Source organism: Bactrocera neohumeralis, chromosome 3, assembly GCF_024586455.1.
Source record: "Bactrocera neohumeralis isolate Rockhampton chromosome 3, APGP_CSIRO_Bneo_wtdbg2-racon-allhic-juicebox.fasta_v2, whole genome shotgun sequence".
Taxonomy (NCBI): Eukaryota; Metazoa; Arthropoda; class Insecta; order Diptera; family Tephritidae; genus Bactrocera; species Bactrocera neohumeralis.
Window position 1 is genome coordinate 31649051 of NC_065920.1, and position 15146 is coordinate 31664196.

Here is a 15146-nt window from a genome sequence, read left to right on the forward strand (position 1 = left end):
ACATACATACATACATACATCATACAAACATACATATAAGTCAATATGGCGCGTACATAGGTATAGGGTATACATATTTATACCATATTATTACAACAACATATATACGTTAATTATATAATTATTTATAAGTAATTGATTACACATCGAAAACGCTAAATTACACAAGTATGTAAATACAATGGCACACATACATATATTGGGGGTTCGTACTGGAGAGGTTGGTTTTTTGGTTAGATTTAGAAATTGTGTACTTAAGAGAGCACAATAGTTCATAAGGTTCCCTACGCATTATCGAGCGTTTGTTCAAAAAGTTTATGAGCATGACTTTTCTTCTCATTGATATGAGGTTACAAAACTCACTAATTTCGGAAATTGATATTTTTTTTTCAAAATTGAAAGCAAAATGCTTAATTGTGGTTAAGGCAGTAAGTTAAAAGTTCAGAAAAGAAGTAGAAGTAACGGCTCGTCATATAAAGGAAATAAAAAGTCCTAAGCTCTCGTAATGGAGACAAAAGCTAAAAATTTATAAGCACTTGCACTCACCATTTGTTAATACTGTAGGTCAGAAGACTAATTTCGAGCAACTCGAAGTTGCTAAGTCATTAATGGTGAGACAATCAAACACAGTTTCTATGAGAATAAAAAAAATCATCACATATGCACATACCTTTATAGTAAAGTCTCAAGTAAAAAAATAAATCATAGAAAAGCCGAGGAATTACATACATTATGATAAAAAAGTAGCCGGAAATTGTAAATGAAACGCAATTAATTAATTATTTAATTATTTATCAATATAAATTTTGTCGCCTTCAAAGAAATCCCGATTTTTCCAGTCCAAGAAGCACTTTTTGTTTCATCTCTTCGATCGACTGAAAACGGGTTTCACAGTTAGAGGAACAAAAAAAAAAAAATCACACGGAGCAAAATCTGGTGAATACGGTGGTTGATCAATGATATTCATTGCATTCTTGGCTTTAAATTCGGTCCCAATCGTGACTCGATGCGATGGTGCATTATCATCATGTAAAATTCATGAGGTGTTCGCCCACAATTCCGGCCGTTTTCGACGGATGTTCTCACGCAAATGCCTCAATACGACCAAATAGAACACCTTATTGACATGTTCCTCTGGAACAAATGCATTATGCACCAAACCACGAATATCGAAAAAAACATTGTGGACCACCTTTATTTTTGACCGGCTTTAGGAGGTTTTTTGGCTTCGGCTCGCTTTTTTCTTCCATTCCGATAATTGTTGACTTGTTTGTATGTCAAACTCATAAACCAAAGTCTCATAGGCTAGGTTATAATGCTCTCCATAAATGTGGGATCGAAGTTCGTACGATCAAACATGTCCAAAGAGATCTGTTTACGGTACTCGCTTTGAAAAAAATCAGCTTTATCGGACCAAGTCGTGTAGGAACGTGTTTCATATCCAAAATATGCACCGACATCATTCAATCGGATTCCCGAGAGTTTTCAAGCTCTCCTGCCATCTCTTTAACCCTTGCCTAACGAGTTTCAAACACCATATCTCTCACTGTTTTAATAGTTGAAGAGATTGAAGGCCGTCCAGACCGATACATGTCTACAACGATTTCTCCAACGTCTTTGAAGGCTTTGTGCCAATTGCAGGCTTGAATCACCGTAAGCCTTTTCCAACATTCGCAACGATTCCGCACACGAAATTTCATTAATAATACAAAATTTGAGACAGATGTTTGTTCAAAATTTTTATTCATTGCAAAATCGCAAAACACTACGGCGGTATACCGACTTAAGCAGTTGCTGTAAACAAATTGGTTGACAGATCGCGCTCATATTTGCCATGGTAATTAAGGGCAGTCCTACCAACTTAGCAAAATACATTTTTTTGAAATATCATTTATCCGTGGAATTTAAACTACAATTTCGGGGTACTTTTTTGTCACAATGCATGTATATAGGAACTGAAGGCTATGGAAATTATATTCAGTGATGACAACCTGTTGAATTGTCTGTAAGGAATTATCAGAGCCCAATTAACGCTGAGGCAATTTAACTACAGGGAGCATATATGCGTGTTCTCATACTCAGACTTTGACTCGAGTATTTTAACGCTGTATCTAGTATTGATAAACACTCAACGCTTTTCATACAATTACTTAAGCTAAGAAGATACTTAACTACAACACCACTCTAAATTCCTTAAGGATTATTTTTCTGATTTGAAGTAAGGAGATTCGAGTAGAGGCTTCGTTTAATTCGTTCAAAAGATATTATCATCAAATACATTACTTTGAATATCACCAAATTATACTTATTTATAAATAATTGACCAGTTTCAAGAATTCCAAAAAAGTATTAGATTACAACACAACAACAATTTCGCACAAACATCGATTTCAACACATACTTATATATGTATATATGTATAATTTGGTATATAATTGCATAAAAACGGTAATTTAGCGCAAATTTACAACTCAATTATAAATGAATAAATTCAACTTGAAAAGAAGAGAACAGAATTTATAAAGTTGTAACATAAAAAATTGTTAAAAGTTCTTAGTAGTTGCTAGAGCTTCGATTTGGTATTAGACAGAAGTAAGTGATTTTACTTAAGTTTAAAAGTTTTCAATGTTTTTCGATAGTTGTTTGCGTTTATCCCTTTGTGGTGTGCTAAAATTTGTTCTGCTCAAAGTGTGGTGGGCAACGGTCGGTATTCATGACAACTGTACTGTGGATGGCTGTTGATCCCTGCTTGTGCTTCCTATACATACCAAGTTTAGATAATGTGTACATAACTTAGATTTTGAGTACTAAAATAAAGTTTAATATGAGAAAACATAAAAGAAATAAACATAAAATTTCCACGCGTCTTAGATATTCTCTTAATTAAGTCAATTACCATAGTTCTGTTTTCTCATAATTCATAAAGTACACTATTTTCTGCGTTACGCAGTTTTCAAATAGATCAAATTGCTGCAGTAATAGAGTGTTAAACTACTCAATTACTTACTCACTTATTTAGTATTTACCGGTTACATATTCTCAGGCAATCGGGATTTAGTTTCTTCATAAGAAATTTAATACAATTAATTTAGATTATGAAAACTAAGGCACCATGAAGAGAGTATTTTTTTTCAAAACTTATTTACTTACAATTCAGCAGTTACTTGGATTGATTACTTGATATTTCATTTAATAGGTTCTAATGGCCGAACTTCTCCAAATACGCGTTTCAAAACTTATAATTAATATAGTATTTGCCATAAATATAATATGAAAACCTATTGCGCAATTGACTAGCCTTTGTTATAGTTGAAAAATTGAATGTTATTGACAAACTAATCGAGTTCTATTTACGAATTTATTTTGTGAAGCCCTCCTAGAATCTCGTAAAATAATTGTTTGAATTTTGAATTCTGTATTTTGTTTCCTGATATTAATTAGCAGATCTTTACATTTATATTCAACTGCAGAGTCAGACACACATTTCTTAGCAATTAATTACTAATTGACACTCAATTAATTTTTTGCTTAATATGGTCTAAATTAAGCTATCTATCTGAACATTACCAAGTCATTAAGTTATTTTTGCTTAATTTTTTATTAATATTAATAAAGACAATAACAATAATAAAAGGAAAAGTGAAATTAAATAAGTAAACTAAAATAAATTAGTATTTTTTCATATGCAAATTTTGTTTTCACTTTCGTTTTTTATTGTATTTTTTCGAAAGTAAAATGTTACAACTAACTTTGTTCATTTACACCCAGTTGAAAACGCTTGACACAGACCTAGTCATGTCACAGTATTAACTCTAATTGAAAAGTGTATTTTATAACTAAAATAAACTGAATAATTGAGTAACTGTATTGTTTATATACAAAAAACTGGGCGTCCATAAAACCATCACTCGTAAAATGAGTCACAGTGTGAGTTGTAGAAATGAGTTGCCATCAAATTTTCGGTTCTCATTTGTATATGTTTATGTGTATGAGTGCGTTTAAAGCCTTATAATGCTAAATAGATTTGAAAAATGCATATAAAATATGAAAAGTGAAAATTTCAAATATGCTTTAAGTTCAAAATACTTAATTATATTTAGTCACCAAAGAAAACACTATCAATTAGTAAGGTAATTCTTATTGGCATTCAAAAACTAAGTTACATATATACTATAAATGTAGTAAATAGAGGTGACATACATAGAGAAAAAATGTAAAGTAAGACTTTGGTTCATTCTTCAATAAATATATGCATATAAAGAGTTAATAAAAAGTAGCTACTTTTCTGCCAATTTTAGTATTTTTTTACAAGTTCAGCTCCGATATCGTACAATTTTGCAATTTTTGCTTGTATTTTTTTTCATTACTAGCAAAAAAGTAAGTTTAGCTTTTACATAGAAAATAAGTAGGATGCTATAGGTTTACCACTTACCTAAATGGTTCAGTTTAACGTCTTTTTGTTGCTGTCTTGTTACTTTTATAATTACGAGTTTTCATGACTTGAATATGTGTGTTTGGTAATTTTTTGAAAAACACAGTTTTGAGATGTTTAAATAATTTTTTTTATTAAAACTAAAGAAATGTGAACGAAAACATAATTTGAAAATAAATTTATAAAATTAATTTTTACAAATTTTGGTTGTCTGTTTGAGTAAATATTTGTTGTTTGCTGTTTGTGTCGAAGCTCTTTATATTGAAACTTAAGACATAAATGATATAATATAAATAAAAAACATAAAAATACGGTTATATTTATGTATGATAATCAACAGAGCAAACAGAAGAGTTCAGACACCAAGCCAGTGAAAGAGAGAATTTTAAAAAACTAAATGCTTTAGGGAAATACGAACTATACGTTGGGGCTCTTGCTATAGTTCTGAATAGGGGTCTATTATAAGCAAAGGGGTCTGAAAATAAGTATTGTACGGTGTCGCTTTTTAAAAAAACTGAGTATTTCTGATTTGGATACTTCTAATCATTTCGTGGTTTTCAAAGTATAGATTACTTTCTCATTGATATTTTCTTCTTCACACATCACGAAGCTCGATCCTGTCGCAGATTTGTTTCCGGATTTTGACTGAGAATGATCGGGCTTCTTCAGTTTTTAATATTTTATAGATCCGGTACTATCGATAATTATTAGTATACTGCTCCTTATTATTCAGAACATTAGTTGCCTTGTATCAAAAAGCTGTTTCGGATTTGTTGAAGTAGATAGAATATCAATGCTTCTCTTTAACTTTCTTTAATGAATAACTCTGGACCTGCACGAGAGTTGATGTTAGCAGACATGCATGAGTAATTTCGGTATCGTCTTTGTACGAATAAGAGTATTTGGTTTATGGACAGAACGATAATATTTTGGAAAAAAACTCGCAAGACAGATTATATTGGTGCGGGAACGTAGCATAGATTATTAGTATTTTGGCAACATCATAAGAATACATAAAAGTACACCAAAACCCCGCAATGATGCCTTAACTTCTTAGTTGATTTCCTCGATAGGTACGAACAAATGTTGAATATTACAAAAATATTAGATTTTTTCCAAAGTAATTATCAAAGTACTTTCAAATTTCCCGATTCGTACTATTAATTTTCGCTGAACTAAGTTTTTAATGGCTCTACGACACCATAGTCAAGCCACTATGTTCTATGGAGTCTTTATGTGGTGGAGAGCTCTAGAAAAGACCACACTTGCAAAGAAGGGTGCCTAACCTCGCCATAAATAGCATCGAGTGTCTTTGTGATAAAACTGTTATGGGTGACAGGTCACAGCGGAATCGTAATCGGTAGAATGGGAGCGGATGGTTGCTTCCGTATCCTCCTGCGTTCTACTACTAAGTAGCTGGGCCTCCCGGAAGCTTGCTCAGCGGTGGGCCACCATCGGTACATGCGCTGTCGCAAAAGCCGTTTGGCCCAAGATCAAAGGCAAAAGATTTAGTAATTTCTATGCCCTCAGCAAAGCTAGCCTCTCCCTAGGCTTTTAACGGGCTATTGCTCTAGTGGCGTCCACGCAGTAAGGCTAGGAATCCTACCAGACGCCATCTATAGTTCGAACACAGGAGTTCGCCACTTTTCTGTGGCCTCTCAAAGGACTACATACGGCAGCCCACATGCGATCTTTGATCAGCCATCTAAGCTAACCTAACCAACATAAGTTTTTAATTAGAGGTAAATGGCCACAGTCACATTTCACGGAAGAACGAATCGAACAAACAACTGATGTAAATACAATATGATAGTGTGATAAGATGCAGCAAATAGGTGCTGTAGATGAGAGGGCATATACTCTCGAGTATTGCATTTAACTGAAATACTTGTACTTTGCTGTTGGCTTAGAACACATAGAACTCACAGCGAGTAGGGAAGGCTTTAAATTGTTGAAATTGGCTTAATTTTTCATACTTAAAAAAATTCTGGGCTATCGTGTACAAATAAGAAAAGAACTCTGAGAATAATTAGCTTCAGCTGACCTCTAAAGAGGTATGAAAATTCTCTCTTGATGTAAAAGTCGCAAGCAAATCAGTTAAAATAACAAATAAAGAATTATGCATGAAAAATTATTTAAATTAAAGAAAACATTAAAAAACAGAACAATTTCTTTTAGCAAATTGAAAAGTGCAAATACAATTTCTGCTCACATAGGGGCGTCCATTTATTTCGTTACAAAAATATCAAAGGAATATGCTTAACATTCGGGATGTACACCAATACATCGAAATACGAGTATATATGTTAGAATTTCAATAATTGTTTATATATGCACATTGATTATCACTAATAGCAATACCAATTCGGAAAACAACGAAAATACGATTATAAATACTTCGGTAATGTGACAACAACGAAACAAAACAATGAGTACTTTGGAGATAATCCGTTTGATGAGTACTTACGTGTGAGTGGCCATTGCGTTAACCCAGTTTTATAACGTTAAAGTTGAGCGAATATACGTAAGAGATTTGAACAGATCGAGGTGGTTGTGGTGGTGGTGGTTGGTAGACGGTTTTGCGATGGAAAGTGGTTTGAAGTTTTTGATTTTTGTTTTCGTTTTGGTGAACCAATCGCATTTTTTCATAATTCATAATTCGTAATTCGCATTTTTATTTTTTTTGTTTGGCAAATGATGTGATTGTACAAATTGAAATGAGTTGTTTTTGTAGTTCGTTTTCGTTTTTTATTTTCGATTTTTTTTTTTAATTTTTGTTTTTGTTTGACAGATCAAATCGTTTTGGTAATGGATTGAATTGTAACGGTACAATATTACGGGTGGGTTTGATTGGTCGATTTGCATTTTAGCGATACGAACGGAAGTAATGTAACGTGTTATAAAAGATAAAAGTAATTAAGAAGAAAAGAATTAAGAGAAGATTAAATATTTTCAATATTAATTTAATGTTTATATAATTTTTGTTTTTGAATAGCGAAAATTTTATAAAATTTATATAAGTTATATAATTTGAAATAATTTCTTTGCATATGGGTTGAAAAAAGCAATGCGGTTTCGAAACAAAAACAATTTCGAACGAAATGTATTTAAATTATCTTCTTCATACAAATAATGTAGAGCAACGGAAAAGTTCAAATATTTTACGCATCATAATGAATAATAGTCTAGAAAAGTTGAAAATAATTTATGTAAGCAAAGCATGCAGGTAATGGCAGCAGAATTTCGCTAATATACTTGGTGAGAAAGATCATAATTTTCAATATTTTTTTTGTATAAATGTTTTCGTACATTTTTGTTGCGCTAACTAATTAATTTAATAATTTACATTGACAAGATAAAAAAAAATGAAAATTGTATTTATATTTGGAAATTGTAATGCATTAAAAACGAGCGCGTACACTTGCTTCGGCGTGTTTCAGACTCATTCGCATGCCAGGCTTTTGAGATAATTCAATTTCAATATTTTTACAGTTAATCTGTGGCATTTTTCAATATGGATAATCAAAAATTCGATAATTGGTGTTGATTGTCATGTACTTAGAGTAATGCTTGAGAAATTTCACGGTATGCCATGTGTGTTGGGTGTGTGCATGAGTAATTTTGTGTGGTGGGTGTGCGTATGTGCTGGAGTTTACTGTATGGTAATTTTGTTGTAGAAAAGTGTATGTGGTGTTAAAGAGTTGTGGTTTCCAGAATCGTATGTATGTTTGTAATGCTGCAATCTTCAATCAAATCAGTGTCTTGAGTGCGTCAAATTTTGTTTTTGTTGTTGTGCCGCTATGCTACTGGAAATGAGTTCAGTGCAAAGGATGAGCTCTTCAAATAGTGTATTAATTGTATTAGAAACACTTTGAGGAATATTTCAATGTGCCCGGTTTTTAAATTTAAATAAATCGAAAATAAAATTGTTTGGTTTAGCAAATTTTACATGGCTTATGCTATTAACATTTACTTAGTCTAATCTTTAGCTCCATTAAATAACATTTAAAATTTGTACTCAAAAACGGACAGTACCACAAAGCCTTAATATTAATGTATACAATTTGCTTCCGTAAAATGTTTACAGACGCAGCCATGCTGGTATTAAAGGATTGTAAAGCATTAAATGACAACGTTGTTGGAGTAAAAGTAAGATTTTCTCTTACTAAACCTGTTTTTAATATTACAAAACACAGTTTTTTCTAGTAATTCAGAGTAAGACACGAATATGTATGGGCTAAATTAAGAAATACTAGTGTCATATATTACTTATAATTTCAATCAGTAAATGAAATGCCCTTCATATGGTTCCGCAGCAGCAAGGCAGTATACATCTTCTTCGGCTATTAACAGCCTCAGGCGCATTGGATACTCTCTAGCATCTATTCGGCTATTAGGGTCAGATCAGGCCTGTTCCAAAGTCGGCTGGTCATGAAATTTCCATAGCTAATAGTGTCTATTACTTATATAAGCCGTAAAGGTCTATTAAGTAGTCTCGCGTTTGTCCCTCAATTCAAACAATATTTCTACTTTTCTCTTCTACTATCGAAAGATGAAAATCATTCGAAAATTGGTTCGATATAAATCACAATAATAATCATCAACTGACCAGATATTCACCATGCGCCAAAGTTTGGAAAATCCACTTGAAAAGAGGATCGACACACACCACCTCTTCGTTGATTTCAAAGCTGCTTTTCACAGCACAAAAAGGAACTGATTTCATGCTGTGATGTCTGAATTTGGTATCTCCGCAAAACTAATACGGCTGTATAAACTGACGTTGAGCGATACCAAAAGCTCCACTAGGATCGGAAAGGACCTCTTCGAGTCTGCATTAACAACAACAACAACGTCAGCCTCGAAATCCAATGCAGAATAATTCTTGCCAACAGGTGCTGAGTAGGCAATTTAGAAGTAAATTCCTTTCTTGACGAGGAAAGATCAATTTCTACAAGTCACTCATCATCCTCGTACTGCTTTGTGGTGCAGAGGCATGGCACAATTTCAGATCAGTATCATAAAATCTGAAGTACTATGAGTATACATATATATATATACAGGCAAACAGACGGACATGACTAAATCGATTGACCTCATAACGCTGATTAGTTATATACATTTGTATATAGATAGATAGATTGGGAGGATATGTACCGGGACCATAGATCTATTGTGCCGTCTGATGTTGTTTCGTTCAATCCTAGAATTCTCAGAATATCTGGGATTCTTCACAGATCGATGGATATAATGCATAACTTCGAATGCACGACTCCTAGATGTGTCAGCTTTCTTCCTTTAGTCACAGGGCTCTTTCATATTCTGTGCATATGTTGCGTAGTCTGCAGTGCCCTGTAAGAAATCTTTAAATTTCTTAAGTAATTTTTGCTAAGTAAAATAATATTTGTTAAATCTTCTGGTGCTGTAGCTGTCTATTAGTTGCTTTGATTGTCTTATTCCATCACTACTGTCTTTTATTTTCTTTTCCTTATGTCTCATAGAAACTAGCTATACTTTATTCCGATTCCCCAGTTGCATTTAGTTTCCTGACACATTCTCTTACCATAAGCGTCAGTGGCGGTTCCAGAATTTATTTTTGGGGGGTTCTACAGTAAAACAAAATTCCTTCCAACAATTTTTTTATTGTTGTTACTTCGTAAGTTCTTCTGAATTTGAAGTAAAATAATTTTTCGCGCTCTGATTTTATGAAAGTAGTAAAATAGAGTCCTATGAATTCAATCTATTAACTGATTTTCGTCAATCGTTTATTATTAGTGAACTGCTAATCTCTTATTTTGATCTTCACCCAAATTTTCATAGCCAAAACCCCCAGTTGATCTACTATTTGATGATAATGTCATCAGTGTAGCTTGGCTGTTACTGGAAATTAACATATGCCGATTAATAGTCACTCGTCTGAGTATGATCTTTGCGTTTGAGGTGTTGACGAATACTGAACCGAAAAATGCTGTTTTTGGACCCATAATCCCATTTGTACTTTTGGCTCTACCTGTGTTAAGTCGTAGATAATTTCGTCTACCTTGAACCTAGTTATCTGAGCTTGGTTCCATTATATTTATTAACTTAAAACAATGCTGATTTTGAAAACAAAATAGTATGTAGATACTTTAAAGAGTCTTCGGCGTTTCCTTCGAGGTATGACAAATTCTCAAATATACCAATATGACCTAAAAGGTAAACGAAATTCCTAATATGGATGCTTTCAATTTCAATACTTCTATCGAACAAAAAACTTTATTTAGATAACATTAGTTGACAAAGAGTACCTACAAAATTTTTAAAATAAATTTAGAATTGCAAATGTGAACATGCCATTGAGGTTTTAGGTATTTGGTGTATGAGTCTGAACATACTTTAAGTGTAATTTCGTGAAGTAAAATTCGAAAATGGCATCTACAAAATAGTTCGTTTTAAATGTGACGCCTGAAATATTTTTACAGAGGAATAAAGATTTCTAAAAAGCATAGGCTTGTTTTCTTTATATTCATTAGTGATTTTCCAACAACGTTGTCATTTTCAAGTATATATTTTTTAATATTTCATTCTCGTACAATAAAAGCCGGAGGGTTTTGCTCTGCAATTCATCTGAGTTTCTCAACAAAATAATATTGTAGCATAAATGATTGTATTTTTAATTTATGAATAATTAAAAAATGCCCACAAATCTCATATTAGATTTCATTCGATCATTTTTGCGCCGGTTCTTCATTTTAATTCTATGGTGAAACTGTACATTTTTATATAAGTAATTAGTTAAATACTCAATAAGTTTTTGCGACAAAATTAAAACACAAAAATTTAACTACAATATTAACAATGTGAGAAAAATGCAGAAAATATTTGTTTTTAGAATTCGAAAAAAATTTATATTGCATAAAAGTGAGGTGGTAATTAAAGAAATATTAGTAGTAGTACAAAGAGTAATATTCATATGATTTTTTGTTGTTGTTTTGTATGTATTTATTTACCTTCTACGAAAGGTCGGAATCAAATCAATTTTATTTTTATTTTTTTTTTTGAGTTTGAGTAGTGAGTACGAGTAGTAGTAGTAGTACATAGTAGTAGTAGTAGTAGTAGTAGAGGTAGTAGTAGTGGTTGTAGTAAATAGAGGGGGAGTGGAAAAGAAAAACTTGTTTAGAGTTTGATTTAAATGCTTTTGTTCATTGCAAATGTTGTCTTAATTTAATTTTAAGTTTGCTGCTATATAAAAATGTTCAAGACCTTGAGTGGAACTTAAGCGCCTTGATAAGTAAAAATGAAGTTAAACTTTTATAGTAAAATATTATAGTAAAATTGCTTGTTGTGCTGTTGAAATAACTAGGAAAATCATAAAATTATTTGAGAACCAAATGACCTCTAATACATATAATTCATATTAACAAAATTTCAAATGCTTTAAGGCACTTTCTTTTGCTAGGGTAATAAAGGTTGGTTGTTAAGCTTTTTCATTTACTCGTAATGCTTTTTTATAGGTAGCGGGTTGTTGTTAAAGTGGAAACTTAAAATTTATTTTTCGTTTATTAAATGCATTTTGAACTGGGTGTGTTGAGCTAAACGGGTTGGTTTCTGCGCTGTTTCATATTAATGTTGCCAGTGGTTCCTGTAAATTTCTTTATGTACTGAGGTTGTGCATTTGTCTGCTGCTTTGTATGTCATTACGTAACACAATTAACTGACACACACTGTTGCGCGAAAAAAATTCCAACTATACACACACACAAAATATACTCATTACACGCGAGTTAACTGTTTATAGCAATGCAGTATCTCTAGTATTATTAAATTATGTTAAACAAGTGAGGAAGGGCTAAGTTCGGGTGCAACCGAACATTTTATACTCTTGCAACTGGCTAGAGTCAAAGCGACATACATTAAGCTGCTAAACGTCAACCAGAGGATCGGAATTCAAGCAATATACAGGGTGGCTCAAAACTAATCCTGCTATCAAAGGCTGCTATAAATTTTGCAATTGACCTCTAATGTCAATTCTGTTTTGACATTTGTGTAGTAAACACATGCGAAATACACGTCAATAAACAATGATACGCTACACTGCGTGCCACAAGCGATATGCTGAAGGATGCATTTCCCCGGCGTCTAATCTCCCATTTGGCGATTTGCACTGGCCAGCAAGAGCGCCTGATTTGACCGCTTCAGACTTCTTTTTGTGGGGTTTTTAAAGTCGCGGGTTTATGTCAACAAGCCTCGGACTCTTGCAGCTCTTAAAGACAATGTCCGTCAAGAATGTGAGGATCTATCGCCGGAAGTTCTGGCCAAAGTATTGGAAAATGTCATATGAAGGGCTCAAATGACAATCAACTGTGGCGGCGGCCATTTACATGATATCATATGCTCGACTTGATGTAAAAAAATTTAAAAGACCAAATAAAAATAATCCACAAGCAGAATCAAAGTTTTTCATTCTCCAAAAAACATCGGAAGGTTAGTTTATATATATAACTCATATGTACAATGACATATTCGATATATGGTTTGTTAGAATAACGACATATGTAGTATATCGCATTCGGAGGCGTATTTTTGCCACTACTACATACCATGAATATGCCATGTTCCCGGAGATTCATCAAGGTACTTCACATACCACTACCAATCATATATAGTAAAGTCACCCGGAAGCTCGAAAATCTTTATATTTCAAGTAGATATATAGGAGCTAAGGGCAGTATTGACCCGATTCAATTAATTTTTGACTCACAGACGTACCATTGTCAGGAAAAGATTATGCCTGAATTTCAATTATATATCTCATATATTGACCGAGATTTTCATAGAAAAGTCAGCTATAGGTACCGGGGTCCAAATATTCGGTACCTAGAGGCTTGAACAGTTTTTGTTGGATATGGACAATTTTTGTTTATAAGACGGCATACGCTCAAGGCATTATTCGGGCAAAGTTTTATACTGTTATATAATTGCTTCTTATTTTGTACACGGGAAAGAAAAGACAACATCCGTCAAGAAGATAAATGGATAAAATTGTATTATATGGAAAGTAGGCGTGGTTGCAGTCCGATTTCTCTTATTTTCGGGCTGTGTAATAAAAATGATTTCATCCATGTTCACACTGTCGGTAAAAGTTCCTATACTATTTGCGCTAAGTGAATTTGGTTGTTATAGTTCTTGTGGTCTTATGTACATTAAACCTATTAGAGGACGGTTCCACACACACTTTTTCCAAAATTTCCAGCCCAGAGATGCTATTGCTATCTTCTGTGCCAAATTGTGAGTTTTTGTGGGTGTGGCAATGATCTGATTGCGCCCTTCGCAGAATACACTTTACTTTTTAGTCATGTATACCTATATCATTAATATGTATATCTTAATTTTTACTTGCGTTGCAGCTTGCAAGGACGGACGGACGAACAGACAGACATTCACCCGGATTTCAACTCTTCTCGCCATCCTCATCATTTACATATACATACCCCTATATCTATCTCGATTACCTTTAGGTGATACGTATAAACGTTAGGTGAACAAGCTATTATACCCTGTAGAAACATGTTGCAAGAGTATAAAAATTGTATAACTGCACTTTGAGCTTTTAATTGAACTTTGAACTTTTAAAAGCGCTAGAAAGCTAGCACTTAAGTTAAAAACTCAAACCCGTTAAATTATTTATTGCAGTTGTTTGAAATGTATATTTATACGTAGGGACTTAGAAATATATTTAGTTTATTTTTGTTGTTGTTTTTTGCTTATGTATTTTACTCATTACGTTTACATTTAGAAGAAAGTAATAATAAATTAGTAGAAGTACAACATTTTTGTTAATTGAAAATAAAGTGAAAATGAAAAAGTTAACTCTTAGCAGCTGGCAACGCTGTGCGCCAGCACAGCCAGTATCACATACCTGTCCGCCTTCACCTTCAACGCTGACCAAGTCTCGCCATTCCTCGATAGTTTGCGCCAAGTCAATTGTGCAGAGTGGCACCTTCACCTCGCCGATTTGGTCATGCTTGGAGAAACGATCGAAATCGAATATGGCAAATACGAGCGTCTTGTTCATGGCATCGGCATAGGGCAAGCTCTAGCAGTTGACGACGAGTATATAAATTTTCTCATTAGCAAATTGTAGAATAGCAAAAATAGGTATATTACCTTAAATGTGAAGGTTTCATTGAAGACCGGGTTCAGTGTTTTGCGATGCACTTTGGTTTCGAACTTCTTCTTCTTGTCGGGTAGCAAATAGACCTTAACGTAAGGATCTGATGTGCCGCCCATATCAAGCGCGGGCAATTCTTCGGCTTGTATAACGGTGACCGCTAAGCTGTTCGAGTTGAAGTCATATTCGAGCTATTAAATGGAAGAGCAAAGCGACATACAAGAAAAAGAGAAACAAAAAGCGTAAAAAATAGCGAAAAAAAGAAAAAGAGAGCAAGTGAAGAGTATTGAAGCAGTTTCACGCAATCCAGCCATTTGCGGAGCGGCGATATTAAAAACAAACATACTTATTAGTTCATTTGTAATTATTTCTTGGATGTTAAAATCAATTAGGATTAGGCGCAATGTGTGTAAACTTATTGTTTATTACTTAGTGAATCAGTTTGTGCAGTTGTGACTTGATTAAGATATGTGGTCTATACTAATATGTGGGATATAAAATTTACTGAAAACAATTTTTCTCAATCTCAACATTTAGAAATTTAATAATCTACCAGTGTTGTTG

At 33.2% G+C, this 15146-nt stretch overlaps 1 protein-coding gene across 7 annotated transcripts in view; it reads right to left on the reverse strand.

Moving 5' to 3' along the window:
• The window catches only part of LOC126753903 (synaptotagmin 1), an 87608-nt gene that overhangs the window by 17401 nt on the left and 55061 nt on the right, over positions 1-15146 (reverse strand). For all 7 annotated transcript variants that reach the window (XM_050465664.1, XM_050465669.1, XM_050465667.1 and 4 more), the window contains 2 exons: positions 14579-14773; positions 14331-14507 (listed from right to left, as the gene is read on the reverse strand). In XM_050465664.1, the coding sequence (XP_050321621.1) occupies positions 14331-14507; positions 14579-14773 (372 nt within the window). The remainder of the gene's footprint in view (positions 1-14330; positions 14508-14578; positions 14774-15146) is intronic.